We start from the raw sequence: 23,395 nt of genomic DNA, 5'->3' as shown, positions 1-23,395 counted from the left end.
AGCCTCACACCCGGGCTGGATGACGCCTAAGGGCTCTTCCAGCTCCAGAAGCCTTCCCTCTGGACCATGTTGATCTTTCCTGTTCAAGTGGAAGTGCTGATGGAATCACAGGAGACTGAAGTTCACAAACCCCCCGGGGAGAATCCAAAGGCCCTTTTCTTTGGTTCCTGCTTCCTCCTAGAGGACGGCACTGGTAGTGCAGGAAACACCTCACCCCACCCAGGCCAGTCAGCATCAACTCCACATTTCCATCAGCTTCAGCATATAGGTTTTTTGAGCCTTGCAAGGTGCCAGGCAGCCATGCTATGCACTTTCCATCATTATTCAATCCTCTCAGGCGCCTTCTACAGTAGATATTATTATAGCCATCCCCATTTCACAGATAATCAACACTGAGGTTCAGGAAAATTATGCAATTCTCCTGAATTTCATAGTAATAAGTAGTAAATCATTAAGATTTATACCCCAAAGAATGTGCTGGTAGAGACTCCAAGAAGGAACTAGTGGTTACCAAAGGGGAGGAGTGTGGGAAGGCTGGTGGGGAGGGAGGGAGAAGGGGATTGAGGGGTATTGTTTAGTACACATGGTGTGGGGGGATCACAGGGAAAACAGCGTAGCACAGAGAAGGCACAGGGTGAATCTGTGGCATCTTGCTGCACTGATGGACAGTGCCTGCATTGGGGTATGGGTGGGGACTTGATAATATGGATAAATGTAGTAACCACATTGTTTTTTCATGTGAAACCTTCATAAGAGTGCATATCAATAATACCTTAATAAACAAGGAAGAAGGAAGGAAGGAAGGGAGGAAGGAAGGAAGGAAGGAAGGAAGGAGGAAGGGAGGGAGGAAAGAGAGAGAAAGTATGTATGTATGTATGTATGTGTGTGTGTATGTATGTATTTATGCATGTATGTATGTGCTGGTAACTGCTACGCTGCCACCCGAGGAGCCTTTCCATTTCTGATGAGGGTTCAAAAGTTCAAAATTCTTTGCTACCAACACTTAGAGGGGCAAGTGGTTCTACTCCCCTTTTTTCTCATGAAACTGTGGGGTGGAAAGATAAGGAAAACAGCACTACCTGCAGACAAGCCTGTATTTAAATCCCTGCTACCCTGCACCCAGGATGATCTCCCAGATACTTGCATACATGCAAGCTGCTTTGGAGGAGGAGCCCACCTTTCACCACGTGCAACAGAAACTGAATGTATCTCTGGTTAACAAGGGAGAACCATGCTTGTATGACTAAGTCTCCGAGCAAAGCCAGTGGCTGACATGCAATGGCTCAGGGAGGTGCTGAGTGTGAGGCCAGGTGATATTTCAGACGATGCTTAGGAATGGTGGACCATCAGCTGTGAACGTGTAACTACTGCCATGTGTCTCTTACTTTCGGAAGAATGGTCACCAAGGCCAAGTTTCACTAATAGATTAAATGGGTTCAGAAGAGATTCTGGAGATTACCTATAGGCATGGCTGCAGAGCAGTCAGCTGGTCTTCACGTAGGGGTGGGGGACCTTCTTTTATTCTTAGGCCCCCCTTCCCATTCTCCCTCACCCAAAGTTGCAGAAGAGACCCTCAGAATTGTCCAGATCTTCACTACTTCTGTCAGCTTTCCTTGAAGGCCCACTTCCCTTTTGCCTCTTACAGACATCTGATGTTCAGTTTGAGCATCAGCCAGCCTGGTGTCTTCTTATTTTTGTCTTTGAGTCACCTGTGGAACTGTATGTTGGGCCCAGAACTGCATAAGTAAAAGTACTCTATACTCTCTGGACAACAGCCTCCATGACTGTGAGGCAAGCAGTGATAATTACAAGTATTTTAAGGAGGATCCAGAGGACACACCAGAATCGTGACCTATGATTTCCCAGGCATGACCAAGAAAATAAATTTCGAATGATTGCCCAGGTCTACTTTTGACAGCCAGGTTGCCTTTTCTATGGGGTTAGATTTAAGTTAACCTCCTCTGTGGTATTAATCCAGGTACCAAATGAGTTACTAGCAATTGTGGTTGGTTAAAATAAAATCCAAAGGCATTCTGTTACCCAAAATTATTTGAACTTAAGGATTGTCACTTGGCCGGTGGCACCCCAGGGTGGGGGCTGTATTTATTCACTGTGTCAGCCAAGGTGAGGGAAAATGGGCACCTGGAGTTGTGCAGCACCCACGGAGGGCTCAGTTTTCTCCAAAATCTGCTGCTTCTATTGGTATCAATAGTCTCCAGGAAGGTTTCACTCCTTCCAAGCCTGTGTGAGAAGATTCAGCCCCCTGTGGGTGTTTGGGAGGTCATACACTGGGAATGGGCCATGTATCCATCACACAGAACCACCCAGTCTTTCCTACTTGGCACTGAAGAGTCTGATTTCCACACAAGAAACAAATCATGTCATTGCTGTTGTCCATCTTTACTTATTGGCAATTCTCCTTGGGAGTTGAGAGAGAGGATAAGAAAGTGTTGAGTGCTAAGGTCTCCTCAGAGTGGCCTCACCAGACAGATTTGGACAGCTGTCCTTCTGTCATTATGAAACATGAGTACTTCCAATCGTCTTGTTGCTCACAGTAGATACAAGTGTCTTTATCCACAGGCTTCCACATCCTTTAATAACAGACTTTTGGTCCCTGTTTTCATTTCAGGAGCCATTTGTTTCACCCAAGAGGCCAAAAGGTTATTTGGATTTCTAGCTAATTGTTTAGGCCTCTTTGGAGATGATCAGGAGATCTAAGTTGACATTTCCCATTCCAATTTATTTCAGTCCATTATGTCAGGTCTGAGCCCTTGGCCAAAAGAGAAGAAAAGGCTCCCTTTACTTGAGCTGTTGGTCTACCTACAAGTTCCTTGAAAGTATCCTGAAGTCCATTCAACTGGATTTTGTTTGCCATTTTGAATCTTTGCCCAAGCTCTCCTTAAGAGAAAGGCTTTTGAAAGAGTTTTTCAACTCTTTCAAAATATGGTGTGTTTTCTATTTTTCTTACCGTGTCAAGTCCACTTTTTTGAATTATGTGTAGGTGGTTTATTTAAATCTTCTGGTCTTCTCATCCTGCCACTTTTAACCATTTTTTCCCCATTTTTGAAGGTCAACAATTAAATGAACTAATTGGTATAAATGTGATAGTCCAGGGCAATAAGTAACAGAATAATTAACAGATTCCTGAATTATACAGCAGCTTTCTGTCTTTCTGAAATTTGGCATCATTTAAAATTTTTGCCCTTGAGTCAACTCTTACCCAGGGTTCATTCAACCTGCTGACCCATTTTCTGGTTTAGCAGTTTTAAGAAGATACCGTGCAATGTTGATTGTTCTTTTCTAGAGAATTGCCCCATGAAGAAAGGCATTCACAATAGAAAGAGTGTCAGTGGGTGGTAAAGATAAAGCTGGGTGGGGAGAGAAAAGGAGATGCAAAGAAAGTAGGTTTCAGAAGGTTTGAGTAGGAGTAAGATCTTTCTCTTTTTTTTTTCCTGAGGCCGGAGTATACCAATCAAAGAAGCTCTCTACTGAGTGGTTGGGGTTTTTGCCTTCCCTCTTTTCTAGAGCCCTTCTTACATCTCTTATTTTTGACATAATGGCTATTGTAATTCTAAGACATCCAGTGAAAATTTTCCGCCTATTAAGATAAGCACACGAGAGTACATATAATGAGAGTATATATACGAGGCAGGAATTTTTCCAGGAAGAGGCATCAACTTTAATGTAGACAAGACCATGACAAACAGGAAGAATATACTACAGGCAGTCCAAAATTTGTACTTAATGTGTGGTGTCTTGAATTCCTTGGCCAAGGAGAGCCAGACAGACTCCACATGATCAATGGCCTGCAAATCACTGACTTCAGAATATAGACTGAATAAAGCAACCTTCTTTCATTGATTTAAGGAGACAGAACATGTGCTCAGGAAGATTTGGAGAGACCCAAGGCAATGTTTTGGCAATGACCTTCATACAAATTGATCACCAGTCTAACAGATCTCCAACCACTAGTTCTCAGGGATGACTTGCGGCGGAAGCTTGCCAGACCTCTGTTTCTATCTATTCCTTCCTTCTACATTCAGCATATAAGAGACAGTCTAGAACAAAGCAAAACCCCACAGGGCAAAGAGTTTAAGTAGATGACAAACATTGAACCTAAAGCAAGCAGCAGAATATGCATGCTAACAGCAAGCATAGTTGCTAAAAGGTGCCTCCAAAACAAAAAAAAATCCAATTGCTTTATATAAATGTCTACTGTTTAGAAATCCTAAGAAAATAAAATGAATTCATTAAGAGTTACATGAAAATACTCTAGCGCTCACGTCATGTTGAAAACTCATTTGGGAGGAAATCCAAAAGACTATTGGAGAGGAGGGCCAAATGGACCCAGCGAGTAAGCACCCTTCGTGGTCCAAGGATCCCGCACAATGGGGACAGCTGTATATGTCTAGTGTATAGTCCACTGGCTGTGTCTAGCTACAATACATAAATTGCGCTATATTGAAGAACTTATGTGCAGGAAGTTAAAGATTTCGTATTATTAAGAGGTCAAGGGTAAAAGAAATAGGGAGATCACTTAGGAGGCCATTGCCTTAATTCAGTCAAGAGATGATGGTGGCTGGGACCAGGATAAAGCAGTAGAGAAAGTGAGAAGCAAGTGCCGAAGAGCGAGGCCATGCACATCATGAAGGGGGTCTTGCCTCAGGAAAGGGACTGAGAACAGCAAACATCCAGAGACAAAGGAAGGAGTTTGGAACTAAAACAAGGCTTTCTAATTCTGGATCCTCAGAACTGGAAAGATGCTTGAAGAGCTCATCTCGCCTAATTTCCCCTTACTACTGAGCCTGAGACACAGAGACGAACTTGGACTTACCCAAAGCCCACAACAAGTTAGCGTGCTTCATGACCATGTTCTCAGGGACCTGGACCAGCGGGAGTAATTCGGAGCCGAGAAGCCACATGAAGAGAAGAAAGGGGAGGGAGATGGAACGATCATTGACTGGGCATTTAGTGTGTACCTAGCCCCACAGGGGTCATTTTCCATATATTTAACCCTTTACTTCTGCAAAGCAGGCACTTTGCTCCCATTTCTGCACAATAAAAGTGAGGTTCAAAGAAGATTAAGGAATCTACCCAAGAACATGCACCTAGAAAAGGGGTAGAACTCAGATCTATCTAAAAACTGACCATGTTTATGTGCATTTCTGGGGTTTTACTGTATTGGGATCCGATGTGGAGTGTGAATCCAGGTAAAGGACTGGGATTTTTTAGTCACAGTCTTAAGTTTATTTAGGCAATGGATCTGCCCAGGGAACTGGACCCTGAATTCAAGATCAGCTGATTCAATGAGACCCCCCAACAAGCAAAGCCAGCAGAGTAGAGATTTCAATTACTTTCCATGGGTAAGAAAATTTTGTGAAGAATAGGAAAAATAGTCTTGAGAGGGCAACCAAAGCAGAAGGGCCTGGACCTGCTGGCCATGGGGAGCTACAGAAGACCTAGGAGAGGAGAGAGTTTTTACACCTGGGAACAGGCGAGCCCCATACAGCCACCATCACAGAAACTTCCAAAGGACAACTGGAATTCAAGTCCCAGAACACGTGGCATTCCTTTACCTCCTACAACAGTCCACCAAAGCCTGGCCTCGAAGATATTCTGTTCATGCTGCAGAGACTGCAAGGACCCCCAGGCCATGGGTGACTCCAAGAACCCCAGTCAAACCCAAGAGCATCAGCCATCGACTGGCAGTAGGTACCAGATGAGAACACCCTGCCTGGCCTCTCCAGACCTCATTTAGCTCATGCCTCCTCTGCTGAGATACACTCAGATTTCCTTCAGCTTTTGAGTAATAATTCCAACCTAAAACGAGGCGAGCATTTGATGGCTAAGTACCCAAACCAATAAATAATGGGGCTTAAAGTCTTGCTACTTAAAGTATGATCAGTGGGCCAGCAATATTTACAATCACCTGAGAGCTTGTTAGGCATGCACTTTCAGATCCCACTCCAGACCTACTGAATCAGAACCTGCATTTTATCATCCCCCAGGTAAATCTGAATGTACATTCTAATTTGAGAAGCACCTGCCTAAAGACTCTAAAGATAGTGGTTAAGATCCTTTGGGGTTGTGGTTAGTTGAAATCAGCTCTGCCCTGAATTGGGCAAGTCACTCAACATGTCACTCTGAGCTTCAGTGTCCTTACCTATAAAACAGGCATATTCATAATATATTATTTTTCAGGACCATTGGGGAGATTAAATAAGGTAAGATATATAAGCACCTAGCACAGGGCCTGGTACAAAATAGGCACTCCACAAATGGAAACTATATATGGGTATTAGTTAGAATAGAATAGGCTCTGCAGTTGACACAAATGAGCCTTGAAATCTCAATAGTTTACTAAATGAAACTGTATTTCCTGCTCAAGCAAAGTCTAGTGCACACCAGCCATCCCTTTTCCATCTTTAGAGAGGGTATCTGTACCCGTGGCTCCCAAGTCTGCCCTGTCAAGGGAAGAGAGAAACAGAAAGTACCCTGGCCTTCGGTTTGTGATCACATCCCTCTTGATGACCAAGGACACAAAATCATAGTGGAGAAGACTGAGGGTCAAAGTGAGCAATTTCAAACAGAAAAAAAAAAACTGAAGCATTACTGCCAAGATCAGCAAAGCCAGGAGGACAGGCAACAGTGGGGCAGCAGGCACTGGTCAGGGGGTGGGGAGGCAGGGAAGTTGTTCAGGCATCTGGCACAGTCCCCACTAAGAGATGGAGACGGTTTAATGGCAGGGAAAATATTTTCATGGCATTTCTGCCAGAAATCTATAGTGAGGGTCTTGAAAATACTCCCCCTGGAAATAATGTCACAGTATAAGCCAAGAGCCTTCAAAATGTCAGTCCCTTTTTGTAAGATAATAATAGTGATAATTACTGAGCCCCTTTTACATGCAAGGCTCTGTCTAGGTACTAGGGCCCTAGGTGTGATCAGATAAATCCCCTACTGTTTCAGAGCTTACACACTAGGGAAGTGATATTATTTAATCCCTGCCATGACTCTAAGAAGCAGACATGACTATCCAAAATGGATGTATCACTTTGCAGGGCTGAAAACAGGCAGAGAGAGATGAAGCAATTTGCTACGCAACTAGTGAAGAAGAAAGCTTCAACTCTATTACAGAACACAGCTCAGCCTGTTCACAAAATCCCATGTTATACTTCTAAGAATTTAGAAGTAAATAAAAACAAGACCTTATATACACCAATGATCTTCATAACAATCTTTATAGCAGTGAAATTTCAAGTCCAAACACCCAACAATAGAACATTGGTTAAATAAATCTTGAATTAACCACAAAATAGAGTATTACACAACTATTATTTCTTAAAATGTAGTAACATGAGAAAAATATTTGTGATATAATGTATAAGGTAAAAGTAAAATGCATACATAATATATAGGATGTGATGAACTATGTAAAAGCGTGCATGGAAAAGACTGGAACTTTGATAATATCTCAGGGGAGGAGGTGTCGAAGGCATTTTTTTTCCTACTTCTTATTCTTCAATATTTCCTAGCTTTTCTACAATAGGTATGCATTGCAATTATAAACAGGAAACAAGGTAAGTTTTGTGATTTGAAAAGAATACATATTTTGAATCAAGCACCTGCTTATGAGGGGGAGTAGTCTGAAGACAGGAGAAGGTAGATTCAGATAGTCCCCACCACTGGCCTGTGCGCACCACTTCCAAGTTGGAAAAACACCTTCACTTCCCTCATCTCCTCTGAGCCTCCCCACATGACTGTATGGAATTATCATTGCCAGGTTTGCAGAAGGATGAACTTGGCAGACACAATTCCGAGCACACTAATGCAGCCTCCCGCCTGCCTTCGGGACAACCTCTGATGCATCCAGAAAAGACAGCTTCCTCTCCTAGTGGCAATGAACTTGAAGGTGAGTCCTAAACTGGGGTCCTAACACTAATAGCCAGGAACTCCCCAGTTAGGGTCCTTATTCTGATGACCAAACCACATTGATGTCTGAGCTAAGTCAGATGACAGGGTGACAGGAGAGAGGACCACTCTCACTAGGAAGTGCAGTTATTTTCTAGAACACACTGGAAAGAGTCCAGGGGTCCAAGACCGGCCTGCTTGATCTGAGCTAGGAATTACATGGGGAGCAGCAGATCTGGGAGGGTAGAACATACACACATACTTTTCTTCTAAGCTCTCGCAGCACTGTTTTATATATATATATATATATGTACTTGAGTGATTGATTAATGTCTGCTTTGGCCACTAGTTATTTCCTAAAGGACAGGGACCACATCAGTCTTGTTCCCCCAAATTCAGCCAGGTGCTTGGCAAGTTAACAATGCCAGAATATGTGCGTGGACTGAGCGTAGTTCAGTGTGGACAAAATGCCGTGGAAGGGCAGGAGCCCAGTCCAGGACAGTGGACAGGGTCCAGGAAGAAGAAATGCAGCCACTTGGCTGGCACTGATGCTAGGCCTGGGCAACCTCACACGGCTCACAGCCACCCATGAGGTGGCTACTGAAAGCCAAGGATCACCCAGCCGAGTCATTTCAGAATTCTCAAAACAGCTAAACCCTCCTTGCAAACCAATCTCACACAAAGTCAGATTGCTATAAAAGATCAAAGGGGTCCACCCATACTTGGATGGGGGGGTGGCTAGGAGCCCCACTAGCTTCTCTGAAGCCTCCTCCTCCCCTCCCCTCATCTCACTGCATAGAGGAAGGGACTTCCAAAAAGTCCACTGGGAGTGAGGCGAGCGTTAGAACCAGGATGGGCCCAATTCTCTTACCTTCCATGCTACAGCTCTTTGCAAGACACCCACCATCCCTGAACGCACCCATGAAGCACCAACACAGACCCTACTGCAGAAACCTGTCTCCATCACAAAGGGCTCCCACGTCCCAAGCCGGGGTCCACGTGGCTCACACAGCATTCCAGAATCGGACCATGATCAGGGATGGAAGCGAGCAGGACAGTCCATTCAGGCTCAGTCATCACAACCTTTTCCCAGCATCGCAACTTCCTCCTCTTTTTTTTTTCTAGATCTGAATACATATGCTTCTCAAAGAGGTTTTTTACAAGAGAAATCTAAACTGCTACTCCCAGAATCACTGGCCATTCCAGCCATGCCTCTTCAGGAGACCCTGAGCATTCTCGTTGGCAGACCCCACACAGGTCTCCAAGACTGCTGGAGTGTCCCCAGGATGAAGATGGCAGTGAACAGGGACCATGAAGACTGATTCGGAAACTCCCCCGGAGGAGATGTCTGAACCACCCCTGTGCCACCAGCAAGAGTCACTTCAGCTTCTGAAAAAGCCACTGTGGGGTGAGCTGCCTCTGATTAAAGTCCCTGGTGATATCACAGGACTGTGTCTCTCCTCTTTTCCCTTCCCCTTTACCAGGGAGTATCTCTTCCAAATAATATCTTGTCATTTTTAAATATATTGTCACATCTAACTTACCTAAAACAAAATTTTTAAACCTTTCAGATAGCTTTTTTGTAAATTGTGAAACAATTTCAAACTTACTAAAAAGTTGCAAGAATAGCTCAAAGAACTCCTATTCACCTTTTAATCACACTCATAAAGGTATATCAAGTACTCAAGAGTTTTTAAATTTCTTAGTGATTATGTCCCCCTTATTTCTCTTAATCTTATTTTGTGCTTTATCCCTTTTACCTAACATAGTATGTCCTTTTTCCAAAATTATAGATTATTAATTAGATCCATAGTTTTTCTATACTCCAGTAATTGCTGTTTTTAACTCTTAATACTGCCTTTTCTTGTACGTTCTTTTGATTACATTTTTTTTCCAGCTTTTTGAATTGGGAACTTATTTCATCCTTTTATTTTCTTGATAAAAGTGTTTAAGGACTGTTGTAGGCAGAATAATGGCCCCCCAGGAAGTCTTTGTCCTATTCCCCAGAACCTGTGACTATGTCACCTCTCATAGCAGAAGGGGATTAAGGACACATACATTTAAGGTTTCTGGTCAGCTAACCTTGAGATAAGTAGATAATTCCCAGTTATATGAGTGGGTCCCATCTAATCATGTGGGGAAAATCTCTGCAGCCCATCTGTGTGGCAGGTTTCTGCTGCCATAGCACAGAGGCCAGGCAGAAGGAGGGACCAGTGCCAGCAGCAGGCTACATCACCACCCTCCTTCGTGAAGAAGGAACTAAATTGGTGCCACCTGTGTTAAAAGCAATTTGACAATATCAACACTGAACCTTTAAAATGACACAGCCTCTGATCCATCCTCATTCTACCAATTACTAGGTGTGTCACCTTGGCCAAGATACCTAATAACTGTTCTGTGCCTGTTTCCTCATTTGTAAAATGGGTACAGTAATGGAATCTACTTGTGGCAGAGCAAAATATTAGCCCCAGTTCTCCAGCCTTCTTTGTCATAACTTTTTGGGTGAAGTGCACTTCCCTTCCCCTTAACTTTAGGCTCCATCAGGTAACTTGCTTTAACCAATGGAAACGTAGCAGATAAGACACCAGACACCAGCTGGGGCGTGCTCTCTCCACCTCTAAGACCCCCATGAGAAGGACATGCCCCAGCTGGCCTATTCCCAGAAGAAGGGACACATGAGGCAGAACCACTTCAGCCGACCTGATGGGCATGGCGGACAGCATGGCATCATGCAGAGGGAAGGACCATGGGAGAGAGCGCCAGCAGACCTCCGCCCTCCTCCCTCCTTGCCTTGGTGGCCCAGTGAAACCCCTCTGTCCCCAGCATCCCCTGGTTCCCTGGCTCCGTGACATCACAGCCAGCCTCCTCTCTGCTCTGCCAGCTGCAGGTGAGTGAGGCACAAGGCTTGTCCTGAGAGTAGGTGGAGGTAATTTTTCTGAACTTAAAAGGACAATGTCGAGGCGGAGCCAAGATGGCCGCGTGAGTAGAGCAGCGGAAATCTCCTCCCAAAACCACATATATCTATGAAAATATAACAAACACAAACCTTCCTAGAATAAAGACCAGAGGACACAGGACAACATCCAGACCACATCCACACCTGCGAGAACCCAGCGCCTGGCGAAGGGGGTAAGATACAAACCCCGGCCCGGCGGGACCCTAGCGCCCCTCCCCCCACTCCCGGCGGGAGAAGAGGAGGCAGAGCGGGAGGGAGACGGAGCCCAGGACTGCTGAGCACCCAGCCCCAGCCATCCGGACCAGAGTGCAGACACAGTGCATGCGTGGGGTACTGGATACTAGGGAAACAGGGCAGCAAGACCGGTGAGCAGGTACCAGAGGCCTGGCACCAGAGAACATAAGAAAAGCAAGTGGCCATTTCTTTTTGTTGTTGTTGTTGTTGTTGTTTTGTTGAGGTGAGTGCTTTTTGGAAGTCTTAAAGGGATAGGGACCCCAATACTAGGGAAACAGGGCAGCAAGACTGGTGAGCAGGTGCCTGAGGCTGGCGCTGGAGAATAAAGAAAAATGAGAAACCATTTTTTATTACTTAGCAGATAAGACACATTTTTTAATTTTATTTTTTTTAATTTTTTAATTTTTTTTTTGTGGTTGTTTTGTTTTGGCAGGTGCTTTTTGGAAGACTTAAAGGGGCAGGGTGGGACACTTAGTCCAGGGGTAGGGACTCTGGGGATCTCTGGGCACCCTAACCCCTGGGCTGCAGGGAGCAGGGAGGCCCCTTACGGAGATAAATAGCCTCCCAGCCGCTCCCCCTCCAATGCGACTCCACCATTTTGGAGTAGCTGCCCGAGCCAGGCCACGCCCACAGCAACAGCGGAGATTAACTCCATAGCAGCCGGGCAGGAAGCAGAAGCCCTGTCTGCGCGCAGCTGCGCAGCACAAGCCACTAGAGGCCGCTGTTCTCCCAGGAGAGGAGGGCCACAAACCAACAAGAAAGGAAGTCCTTCCAGCCGTCACTCGTCCCAGTTCTGCAAACTATTCCTATCACCATGAAAAGGCAAAGCTACAGGCAGACAAAGATTACAGAGACACCAGAGAAGGAGACAGACCTAACCAGTCTTCCTGACAAAGAATTCAAAATAAAAATCACAAACATGCCGGCAGAGATGCAGAGAAATATGCAAGAGCTAAGGGATGAAGTCCGGAGGGAGATCACAGATGCCAGAAAGGAGATGACAGAAATGAAACAAACTCTGGAAGGATTTATAAGCAGAATGGATAAGATGCAAGAGGCCATTGATGGAATTGAAACCAGAGAACAGGAACGCATAGAAGCTGACATAGAGAGAGATAAAAGGATCTACAGGAATAAAACAATATTAAGAGAACTGTGTGACCAATCCAAAAGGAACAATATCCTTATTATAGGGGTACCAGAAGAAGAAGAGAGAGGAAAAGGGATGGAAAGTATCTTGGAAGAAATAATTGCTGAAAACTTCCCCAAACTGGGGGAGGAAATAATCAAACAGACCACGGAAATACACAGAACCCCCAACAGAAAGGATCCAAGGAGGACAACACCAAGACACATAATAATTAAAATGGCAAAGATCAAGGACAAGGAAAGAGTTTTAAAGGCAGCTAGAGAGAAAAAGGTCACCTATAAAGGAAAACCCATCAGGCTATCATCAGACTTCTCGACAGAAACCCTACAGGCCAGAAGAGAATGGCATGATATATTTAATGCAATGAAACAGAAGGGCCTTGAACCAAGGATACTGTATCCAGCACGACTATCATTTAAATATGATGGCAGGATTAAACAATTCCCAGACAAGCAAAGGCAGAGGGAATTTGCTTCCCACAAACCACCTCTACAGGACATCTTACAGGGACTGCTCTAGATGGGAGCACTCCTAGAAAGAGCACAGCACAAAACACCCAACATATGAAGAATCGAGGAGGAGGAACAAGAAGGGAGAGAAGAAAAGAATCTCCAGACAGTGTATATAACACCTCAATAAGCGAGCTAAGTTAGGCAGTAAGATACTAAAGAGGCTAACCTTGAACCTTTGGTAACCACGAATTTAAAGCCTGCAATGGGAATAAGTACATATCTTTTAATAGTCACCCTAAATGTAAATGGACTGAATGCACCAATCAAAAGACACAGAGTAATAGAATGGATAAAAAAGCAAGACCCATCTATATACTGCTTACAAGAAACTCACCTCAAACCCAAAGACACGTACAGAGTAAAAGTCAAGGGATGGAAAAACATATTTCAGGCAAACAACAGCGAGAAGAAAGCAGGGGTTGCAGTACTAATATCAGACAAAATAGACTTCAAAACAAAGAAAGTAACAAGAGATAAAGAAGGACACTACATAATGATAAAGGGCTCAGTCAAACAAGAGGATATAACCATTCTAAATATATATGCACCCAACACAGGAGCACCAGCATATGTGAAACAAATACTAACAGAACTAAAGGGGGAAATAGACTGCAATGCATTCATTTTAGGAGACTTCAACACACCACTCACCCCAAAGGATAGATCCACCGGGCAGAAAATAAGTAAGGACACAGAAGCACTGAACAACACAGTAGAGCAGATGGACCTAATAGACATCTATAGAACTCTACATCCAAAAGCAACAGGATATACATTCTTCTCAAGTACACATGGAACATTCTCCAGAATAGACCACATACTAGGCCACAAAAAGAGCCTCAGCAAAATCCAAAATATTGAAATTCTACCAACCAATTTTTTAGACCACAAAGGTATAAAACTAGAAATAAATTCTACAAAGAAAACAAAAAGGCTCACAAACACATGGAGGCTTAACAACATGCTCCTAAATAATCAATGGATCAACGAACAAATTAAAAGAGATCAAGGAATATATAGAAACAAATGACAACAATAACACAAAGCCCCAACTTCTGTGGGACGCAGCGACAGTGGTCTTAAGAGGAAAGTATATAGCGATCCAGGCACACTTGAAGAAGGAAGAACAATCCCAAATGAATAGTCTAAGATCACAATTATCAAAATTGGAAAAAGAAGAACAAATGAGGACTAAAGTCACCAGAAGGAGGGACATAATAAAGATCAGAGAAGAAATAAACAAAATTGAGAAGAATAAAACAATAGCAAAAATCAATGAAACCAAGAGCTGGTTCTTTGAGAAAATAAACAAAATAGATAAGCCTCTAGCCAAACTTATTAAGAGAAAAAGAGAATCAACACAAATCAACAGAATCAGAAATGAGAATGGAAAAATCACGACAGACTCCACAGAAATACAAAGAATTATTAAAGACTACTATGAAAACCTATATGCCAACAAGCTGGAAAACCTAGAAGAAATGGACAACTTCCTAGAAAAATATAACCTTCCAAGACTGACCAAGGAAGAAACACAAAAGTTAAACAAATCAATTACGAGCAAAGAAATTGAAATGGTAATCAAAAAACTACCCAAGAACAAAACACCTGGGCCGGACGGATTTACGTCGGAATTTTATCAGACACACAGAGAAGACATAATACCCATTCTCCTTAAAGTTTTCCAAAAAATAGAAGAGGAGGGAATACTCCCAAACTCATTCTATGAAGCCAATATCACCCTAATACCAAAACCAGGCAAAGACCCCTCCAAAAAAGAAAATCACAGACCAATATCCCTGATGAATGTAGATGCAAAAATACTTAATAAAATATTAGCAAACTGATTTCAAAAGTATATCAAAAAGATCATGCACCATGACCAAGTGGGATTCATCCCAGGGATGCAAGGATGGTACATCATTCGAGAATCCATCAACATCATCCACCACATCAACAAAAAGAAAGACAAAAACAACATGATCATCTCCATAGACGCTGAAAAAGCATTTGACAAAATTCAACATCCATTCATGATAAAAACTCTCAGCAAAATGGGAATAGAGGGCAAGTACCTCAACATAATAAAGGCCATATATCATAAACCCAGAGCCAACATTATACTGAACAGCAAGAAGCTGAAAGCTTTTCCTCTGAGATTGGGAACAAGACAGGGATGCCCACTCTCCCCACTGCTATTTAACATAGTACTGGAGGTCCTAGCTATGGCAATCAGACAAAACAAAGAAATACAAGGAATCCAGATTGGTAAAGAAGAAGTTAAACTGTCACTATTTGCAGATGACATGATATTGTACATAAAAATCCCTAAAGACCCCACCCCAAAACTACTAGAACTGATATCGGAATACAGCAAAGTTGCAGGATACAAAATTAACACACAGAAATCTGTAGCTTTCCTATACACTAACAATGAACCACTAGAAAGAGAAATCAGGAAAACAATTCCATTCACAATTGCATCAAAAAGAATAAAATACCTAGGAATAAATCTAACCAAAGAAGTGAATGACCTATACTCTGAAAACTACAAGTCACTCTTAAGAGAAATTTAAGGGGACACTAACAAATGGAAACTCATCCCATGCTCGTGGCTAGGAAGAATTAATATCATCAAAATGGCCATCTTGCCCAAAGCAATATACAGATTTGATGCAATCCCTATCAAATTAGCAGCAACATTCCTCAATGAACTGGAACAAATAATTCAAAAATTCATATGGAAACACCAAAGACCCCGAATAGCCAAAGCAATCCTGAGAAAGAAGAATAAAGTAGGGGGGATCTCACTCCCCAATTTCAAGCTCTACTATAAAGCCATAGTAATCAAGACAATTTGGTACTGGCACAAGAGCAGAGTCACAGACCAATGGAACAGACTAGAGACTCCAGACATTAACCCAAACATATATGGTCAATTAATATTTGATAAAGGAGCCATGGACATACAATGGAGAAATGACAGTTTCTTCAACAGATGGTGCTGGCAAAACTGGACAGCTACATGTAGGAGAATGAAACTGGACCAATGTCTAACCCCATATACAAAAGTAAATTCAAAATAGATCAAAGACCTGAATGTAAGCCATGAAACCATTAAACTCGTGGAAAAAAACATAGGCAAAAACCTCTTAGACATAACCATGAGTGACCTCTTCTTGAACATATCTCCCCGGGCAAAGAAAACAACAGCAAAAATGAACAAGTGGGACTATATTAAGCTGAAAAGCTTCTGTACAGCAAAAGACACCATCAATAGAACAAAAAGGAACCCTACAGTATGGGAGAATATATTTGTAAATGACAGATCCGATAAAGGCTTGACGTCCAAAATATATAAAGAGCTCACATACCTCAACAAACAAAAATCAAATAATCCAATTAAAAAATGGGCAGAGGAACTGAACAGACAGTTCTCCAAAAAAGAAACACAGATGGCCAACAGACACATGAAAAGATGCTCCACATCACTAATTATCCGAGAAATGCAAATTAAAACTACAATGAGGTATCACCTCACACCAGTAACGATGGCTGCCATCCAAAAGACAAACAACAACAAATGTTGGCGAGGCTGTGGAGTAAGGGGAACCCTCCTACACTGCTGGTGGGAATGTAAGTTAGTTCAACCATTGTGGAAAGCAGAATGGAGGTTCATTAACATGCTCAAAACAGACTTACCATTTGACCCAGAAATTCCACTCCTAGGAATTTACCCTAAGAACGCAGCAATCAAGTTTGAGAAAGACCGATGCACCCCTATGTTTATCGCAGCACTATTTACAATAGCCAAGAATTGGAAGCAACCTAAATGTCCATTGGTAGATGAATGGATAAAGAAGATGTGGTACATATACACAATGGAATACTACTCAGCCATAAGAAGAGGGCAAATCCTACCATTTGCAGCAACATGGATGGAGCTGGAGGGTATTATGCTCAGTGAAATAAGCCAAGCGGAGAAAGAGAAATACCAAATGATTTCACTCATCTGTGGAGTATAAGAACAAAGGAAAAACTGAAGGAACAAAACAGCAGCGGAATCACAGAACCCATGAATGGACTAACAGGTACCAAAGGGAAAGGGACTGGGGAGGATGGGTGGGTAGGGAGGGATAAGGGGGGGAGGAAGGAGGGGGGTATTAAGATCAGCATGCATTGGGGGGAGAAAGGGGAGGGCTGTACAACACAGAGAAGACAAGTAGTGATTCTGCAACATTTAGCTATGCTGATGGACAGTGACTGTAAAGGGGTTTATAGCAGAGATCTGGTATAGGGGAGAGCCTAGTAAACATAATATTCTTCATGTAAGTGTAGATTAAAGGTAACAAAAAAAAAAAGAAAGAAAAGGGGGATTACTCCATGATAGGATAAAACTAACTGTAAATCAATGATTAATGCATGCTTTAAATATCCTTAATTTGGATCACTTAAAGGGTGTCAGATGATCGGCTATGGAGGTACACTTTTCTGATAATATTCCTTTCTCTTAAAAAAAAAAAAAAGCAGTTCCTGTGTGGTGACCTCCAATGAGTTCTACACAATGGTATAAAGGGCAGATCAAAGTGTGGGCAAAGGGTCTGTTTGTGTTTATACAGAGGATCAAAGCCTAATTTGGCTACCCAGAAAATGAACTAATATACAATATGAAGAAGAACTTCCATCAGCACTCTCTGGAAGAGTCATAATAGAAGATGATCACCAAAAAACCTCAACAAAGATTCAGGCAATGCTGCAGTTGTAGCTGCATTCATCCCACTGGTTCCTGGACTTGCCATTGGAATGAAAAAGGAGATATCTAAGCTGACCTGTGCATACAGTAAAACAACAAATTTGACTGGATCTACACTGTTGGAACTCAACCAAGAATTAGGAGAAGTGCAAGTTGTAGCACTCCAAAATCTTACAACTACAGACTATCTACTGTTAAAAGAACATATGGGATGTGAACAGTTCCCAGGAATGGGCTGTTTTAATTTGTCTGATTTCTCTCAGACTGTTCAAGTACAGTTGGACAATATCCATCATATCATAGACAAATTTTCACAAATGCCTAACTGGTTTTCTTGGTTTCACTGGAGATGGCTGGTAATTATAGATCTGCTTTGGTTATGTAACTGTATTCCTATTATGTTAATGTGTGTGCACAATTTAATTAGTAGTTTAAAATCTATACATGCTTAAGTTACTCTGCAAGAAGATATGTCAAAGAAATAATCAATCTTCCCATGTTTTTGTCTTTCTGCTACCTCTATAGCTTTTCTTCTTCCTCCCTAATTACAACCCTTAAATAGAATTCGTGCCTCATATCGAATTTACCGAGTATCATAATTCCTCCAAGTGGTAAAGATACCTCAAGACAAATGCTGGGCATAGAAGCCACAGGGCATAAATCTGCAAAGAAGTAAAAAGCTAACCTTTTCAAACAATATGGCTTCTCTCTCACTTACCAACTTTACATTTCCCTGTATGGCCCCGGAAGATGACTGGTTAGCCAGAGACGGGTAAGATTCCTCAAGGGAGGAACAACCTAAGACAGGCACAGTCGCAGGGGCGCCATCAGGTGAGAAATTGGGGATCAACAGAGGTGAGGCTTAGAACCTCAACCCCCTGTTTTGAGAGAAATCTTCTGCATCCGTGGATGTTTTATTGCCCTTGTCTAGCTTGGATTAACACATAGTCTACAGGCACACACCTGATCATCTACATTTGCTCTCTTACAACACTAAATGAAGTTTTCTACCTTTATCTTACATCTACCTACCACTTCAGCATTTTATTAAAATAATAATAATAATAATAATAATAAAGGGAGAAATGTGGGATCCACATATAAATCAAGTATAAAAATCAAACGAATATTCATATTTGACCTGATTGTTTATAGTTCATAAAGCGTGATCAAAACCGAAAGTTTCTGTGATGACTGCCCTTGCACTGTTCACCATGTAAGAACTTATTCACTATGTAAGAATTTGTTCTCCATGTAAGAACTTGTTCATTATGCTTCAGAAAATTGGAGACTGACGAGAATTAGGCTTGGGGTGGATTAATGATTGTGCATTGAGCATTGACTCCCCTATACAGAATTCTATTGTTGTTAACAACCATTTGATCAATAAATATGAGAGATGCCCTCTCAAAAAATAAATAAATAAAATAAATAAATAAATAAATAAACTGAATGGTACTATACAGGCAAAAAAAAAAAAAGGACAATGTCTCCATCTCTCCTTGGACACCTTTTCTCTCTGCGGTAGGCAGCAGACACCACCTCTAACTTACCTTGACCCCACCGTTTCTCTTTCTGGGTCCCAGCCTCACACCTGGGCTGGATGACCTATAGGGCTCCTCCAGCTCCAGAAGCCTTACCCTTGGACTATGTTGATCTTTCTTGTTCAGGTCGAAGTGCTGTAGGGGTCCCTGGAAACCTGAAGTTCACAGCCCTCTGGAAAACCAAAAAGCCCTTTTCTTTGGTCCCTGCTTTCACCTAGAGGAGGGCACTGGTACCCGGGCCCTGCCATCATCTTGCCTACATCACCGTCATTATTAAGCATTTACCATGTGCCAGACACCATGCTAAGCACTTCACAGCTTTATGTCACCCATCCTCACAACTACATTCTGGGGTAGGTTTTGCCATCCCCATTTTACAGATAGGAAAACTGAGGATCAAGGAGGTTCAATTGTTCTAAATTACACAGTAAGGTACAGCAAGAACTACATCTTGAGTTCATCTTAGTAAAAGTATGCTCTTAAACAGCTATGCTGCTCTTTCATTTAATAACTACCTACCATCAACTCTCAGAGGACAAGGTGGATGTGAACATCTCTCTTTCCCTAGAGCTGCCTGTAGGGTGAGGCCATGGACAGCACAGGCCCCGGCACCAGGCAAAACTACCTTAAAATTCCAGCTGCTCCTCTTGGCCATCAGACCTGGGAAAGTCACGTTTATGAAGCTCAGTTCCACCATCTGAAAAATGGGACAAAGTCCTGCCTTGTGAGGTAGACATGACAGTTAAATGAATGCACAGAGGCCAAAGGACCTGCCCGAGAAGCTCAATGAATGTCAATGTTCTTGACGCTGTGGCGGTTTCTCCTCTCCTGTTAACTTCTGAGATTGCAGTCACCAAGGAGAATGGGTTAAGTCCAGAATTTCAATGTTTCTATCCATTTCTATGAGCAGTGAGTAAAACACTAGAAGGGAGCGTTTGTGGAAGGGAGAGTAGAGGCGTGACATTGGTATACCGTCCAGCAGTCAGAAGAAGTGTCTCATCTCTGAGACACTGAGAGGGCAGGTACTGTGTGCAAATCCTTGTGCCTGGTGCTGGGATTCAAAGGTGAACTGGACCCATCCCTGCGTCCTTGAAGGCAGGAATCTCTCTCATGCTCACTGCCATATCCCTTACGTAGTGCTGGGGGTGAGTAGGTCCTCAATAAATATATGTTGAACAAATTTGAAAAATCACAGATTGAACTCTAGATGCTCATAGGCACATAAACAGGCAGTGAAAATACAGTCCATTGAAGACAGCCGGAAGTGAGAACACCGGATCTGGAAGTGAGATCACCGGAAGAAAGAACAGGGGATATGGGATCACTGGAAATGAAAACATTGTGGGCAGCTCATGGAAGTGAGCATGTGTATATAAGCTGTGCTGTGAAATTAAACTGCGCCACTGGTCCGCCATCAGCAGTCAGTGGACCTCCTGATGCCACCTTTGATTTCTGCATTTCTCTTGCTAGCCTCTGTGTTTTTCTTCATCTCCCACCCACCCCTCTAGGGTTCAGTGGAATTGCAGAGCTGGACTCTGCAGTCCATTTGACAAATATTTACTGAACACATTCTATGAGTTAGGCAGGCGCTGGTTTTCCCTGGGCCACCATCCCGGGAAGCCTGAGGGTCTAGAGAACCATAAGAGAGAGGCCCCTAATTCCTCCCAGGTGTAAAGAGATAGCTTCCCAGAGGGAGTGACACCTGATCTGAAAAGCCTCTGTGAAGCATGCTGGTAACGCAATGAGAGCAAGCAGGGCACTGCCAGCTGCTCCCACAGCCAAAGAGTAGTGCGTGAGGCTGGTGAAGCAGGTGGGGCCAGATCCAGAGCAGCTCTGAGTGGCAGAACAGGGGAGCCTGAGGGCTGAGGCAAAGGAATGACTCGGTGGTTTTGCCCCGGAGGCAGATATGGCCAAGGGCCAGCAGGGAAGCTGTGGCTGTGGGGTGCTGTGGGGCAGTGGATGGAGGGTGGCAGATCACAGAGGAGATATTCATGAGGGAGAATCATAATGCCTTGATGGGTGACTGAAAGTGGAAGGAAGCTGGCGGGAGGCAGAAGGGGCAGAGGGTGTCCCGTCTCTGCTCCAGACACAAAGTGAAGAGTGGGACCTAATCCCAGAAGAGGGAACATGGGAGGAGAAATAGGTTTGGATTGAAAAGGGGGGGAAGCGAGGTGGCCCCACCAGCAGGCAGCCAAAAGCAAACCAAATTGTTTGTCCTTAAAGCCACCAGTCGGCTTGGCAGTGGGTGAGACAAGAGGCATCCTGCCTGTGACATTCCGGGAACAATGACTCGCCCCTGCAGCTGCCTGCTGCCAGCACCGGCTTGGGCCCAGGACCAACGCTCAACCCAGGTACAGGTTTGTCCAACCATTCCACAAAGGTTTATTAACTAACTGTCCACTCAGCACCCTGCACTGGGTTCCCATCAGGGAACGAAGCCGACTGACTTCGTGTGGCGGACAGCGGAAGACAGGGCACATGCAAATAAACTCTAAGGATGTTAGAACGTGACAAGGGCCATGGAAAAAATTAAGTGGGAAAGGGGGTTGCTTCTGGAGGAGAGGCATTTAAATAAGGGGAATAGGCCAGAGGGCCTCACCAGAAAAGATGACCTTTGAGCGAAGGCTTGAAGGAGGTGAGGGAATGAGTCCTGCTGATCTCGAGAGGAGAGAGTCCTAGGTCAAAGGAGGGGCGCATGCCAGGCAGTCATGCTGGAATGAGGGGAGGACGGGGGGAGACACAGGCTGAGGGTGGTGGTTGGACTACGACTTTTTGCAGGGGAAGCCCAGAGAAGGACTTAGGCTTTAATGTGCATGCTATGGAAAGCCGCTGGGAGACTGAGCCAAGGCGAAATGTGTTGTGATGTGAGCTGACTGGCGTTGTAAGAGGACTCTGCCGTGTTGACCCTAGTGAAGACCAGCGTGGAAGCAGCAAGGAGACCAGTTAGGAGGCCATTGCAATATCCAGATGAGAGCTGGTGCGGTGGGGAGGGGAGATGGGGGGAAAGCTGGTGCCCGGGGTGAGGCCGTGGAGTGAACCTGGTGTGCAGTGGATGGGAATTCCAAGTGGGGCTTTAGCCACAGGGAAAGGGGAATGAGGCAGGACATGGCCCGGGGCCTGGAGGACAGAAAGGAGGCTGGGAATAAGAGGAGGGCATACAAACTTGTGTCATCAGAGCTGGAAGGATCCTTGGAGAGGCCTAACCGGCACTTGTTAAAGATGGAAGTGTAGGCCCAGAAAGACAGGCATGGACAAGCCCAAAATTACACGGCAAGTTACTGGCAGAACCAGGACTTGAACCTGCTAGGCTGAGCTGCATTATCAGGCTCCCATGGGACCAGGGCCCAGCATGGTGCCACTTAGCTACAGAAAGAGAACAGAAAGAGAGCAAGCACTGAGCCAGCACTTGGTGCCTCTTATGAGAGCCTCACCGTGGTCACCCTCATCAAGTTAATCTTCTATTCCTCTAAGGTGGGCAACACTATTCCCATTCTCCAGGCAAGAAAGTGAGGCTCAGAGATTACAGAATCAGCCCCAAGAACACACACCTGAAAAACAGCAGACAAACCTGACTCCTAAACCCGGGCTAGTCTGTGGGTGCAGCTGCGCGCACCAGGGCTCCACTGCCACAGGCCCTGGTGGGGAAGCCCTGCCCAAGGAGCCATGCGGGACCCTATACAATCTGCTGCCTCAGCAGGGCATCCCTGCAGGTAAGGACTGGCAGAGCGGAGGCTCCACATTCTCTCCATGGGTCAGAGAGCCCTGGGTCTGGGAGAGGGAGGGGCATGGAACTTTGGGAGAGGCCAGCCCAGTATGATCCTCCACTGAAATAACAATGGGCTTCTGGGACGGGGGCTGCAGAGCCGTGGGCCTGTGCCCTTCCTCTTCCCCCCACCCACCCAAACATGGGGTCAAACATCTGTTGCTGTTGCCAGGCCAGCAAGGGGCCTTCCACCCCTGTTGGCTCCTACAGTCCAAGAACTTCGCAACAACAAGAGCCATGGCCTTTCAGTAAGTTCCAGGCGTGGGGGGTGGTTGGGAGGGACACCCAGGTTATTTCTCTGGACCTCAGTCCTCCCAGCCACCATCTGCTGGGACACCCTCGGGTTTATCTCATCTTTTTGGGGGTGTGGGATGGGAGTAGTTACCCATATCTGTAACAATACAGCCTAAAAGCTGTACTAGTTATAAGATACTAGATATTGGTTAAGATCCCTGGCTTTAGTCCAACCCACCACTTAAATTCCACCCCAGCCACTCACTGATCTTGAGGATGTCACCAAACCTCTCTCTCAGCTTCAGCATCCTCCCTTGCAAAATGGGGACAATGAGAACACG

At 44.2% G+C, this 23,395-nt stretch overlaps 1 protein-coding gene across 1 annotated transcript; it reads left to right on the top strand.

Moving 5' to 3' along the window:
- The first annotated feature begins 823 nt into the window (after nucleotides 1-823).
- Nucleotides 824-10,790, top strand: TEX48 (testis expressed 48). Its single transcript, XM_057499408.1, is given in 5 exon segments — nucleotides 824-5,757; nucleotides 7,533-7,546; nucleotides 7,781-7,909; nucleotides 9,034-9,062; nucleotides 9,064-10,790. Coding segments are annotated over 5 exon segments (564 nt in total). The 5' UTR covers nucleotides 824-5,440; the 3' UTR covers nucleotides 9,139-10,790.
- Nucleotides 10,791-23,395: the final 12,605 nt, after the last annotated feature.

This window comes from Manis pentadactyla, chromosome 3, assembly GCF_030020395.1.
Source record: "Manis pentadactyla isolate mManPen7 chromosome 3, mManPen7.hap1, whole genome shotgun sequence".
Taxonomy (NCBI): Eukaryota; Metazoa; Chordata; class Mammalia; order Pholidota; family Manidae; genus Manis; species Manis pentadactyla.
The sequence above is the reverse complement of the archived record's forward strand: the minus strand, read 5'-3'. Positions and strand labels throughout refer to the sequence as shown.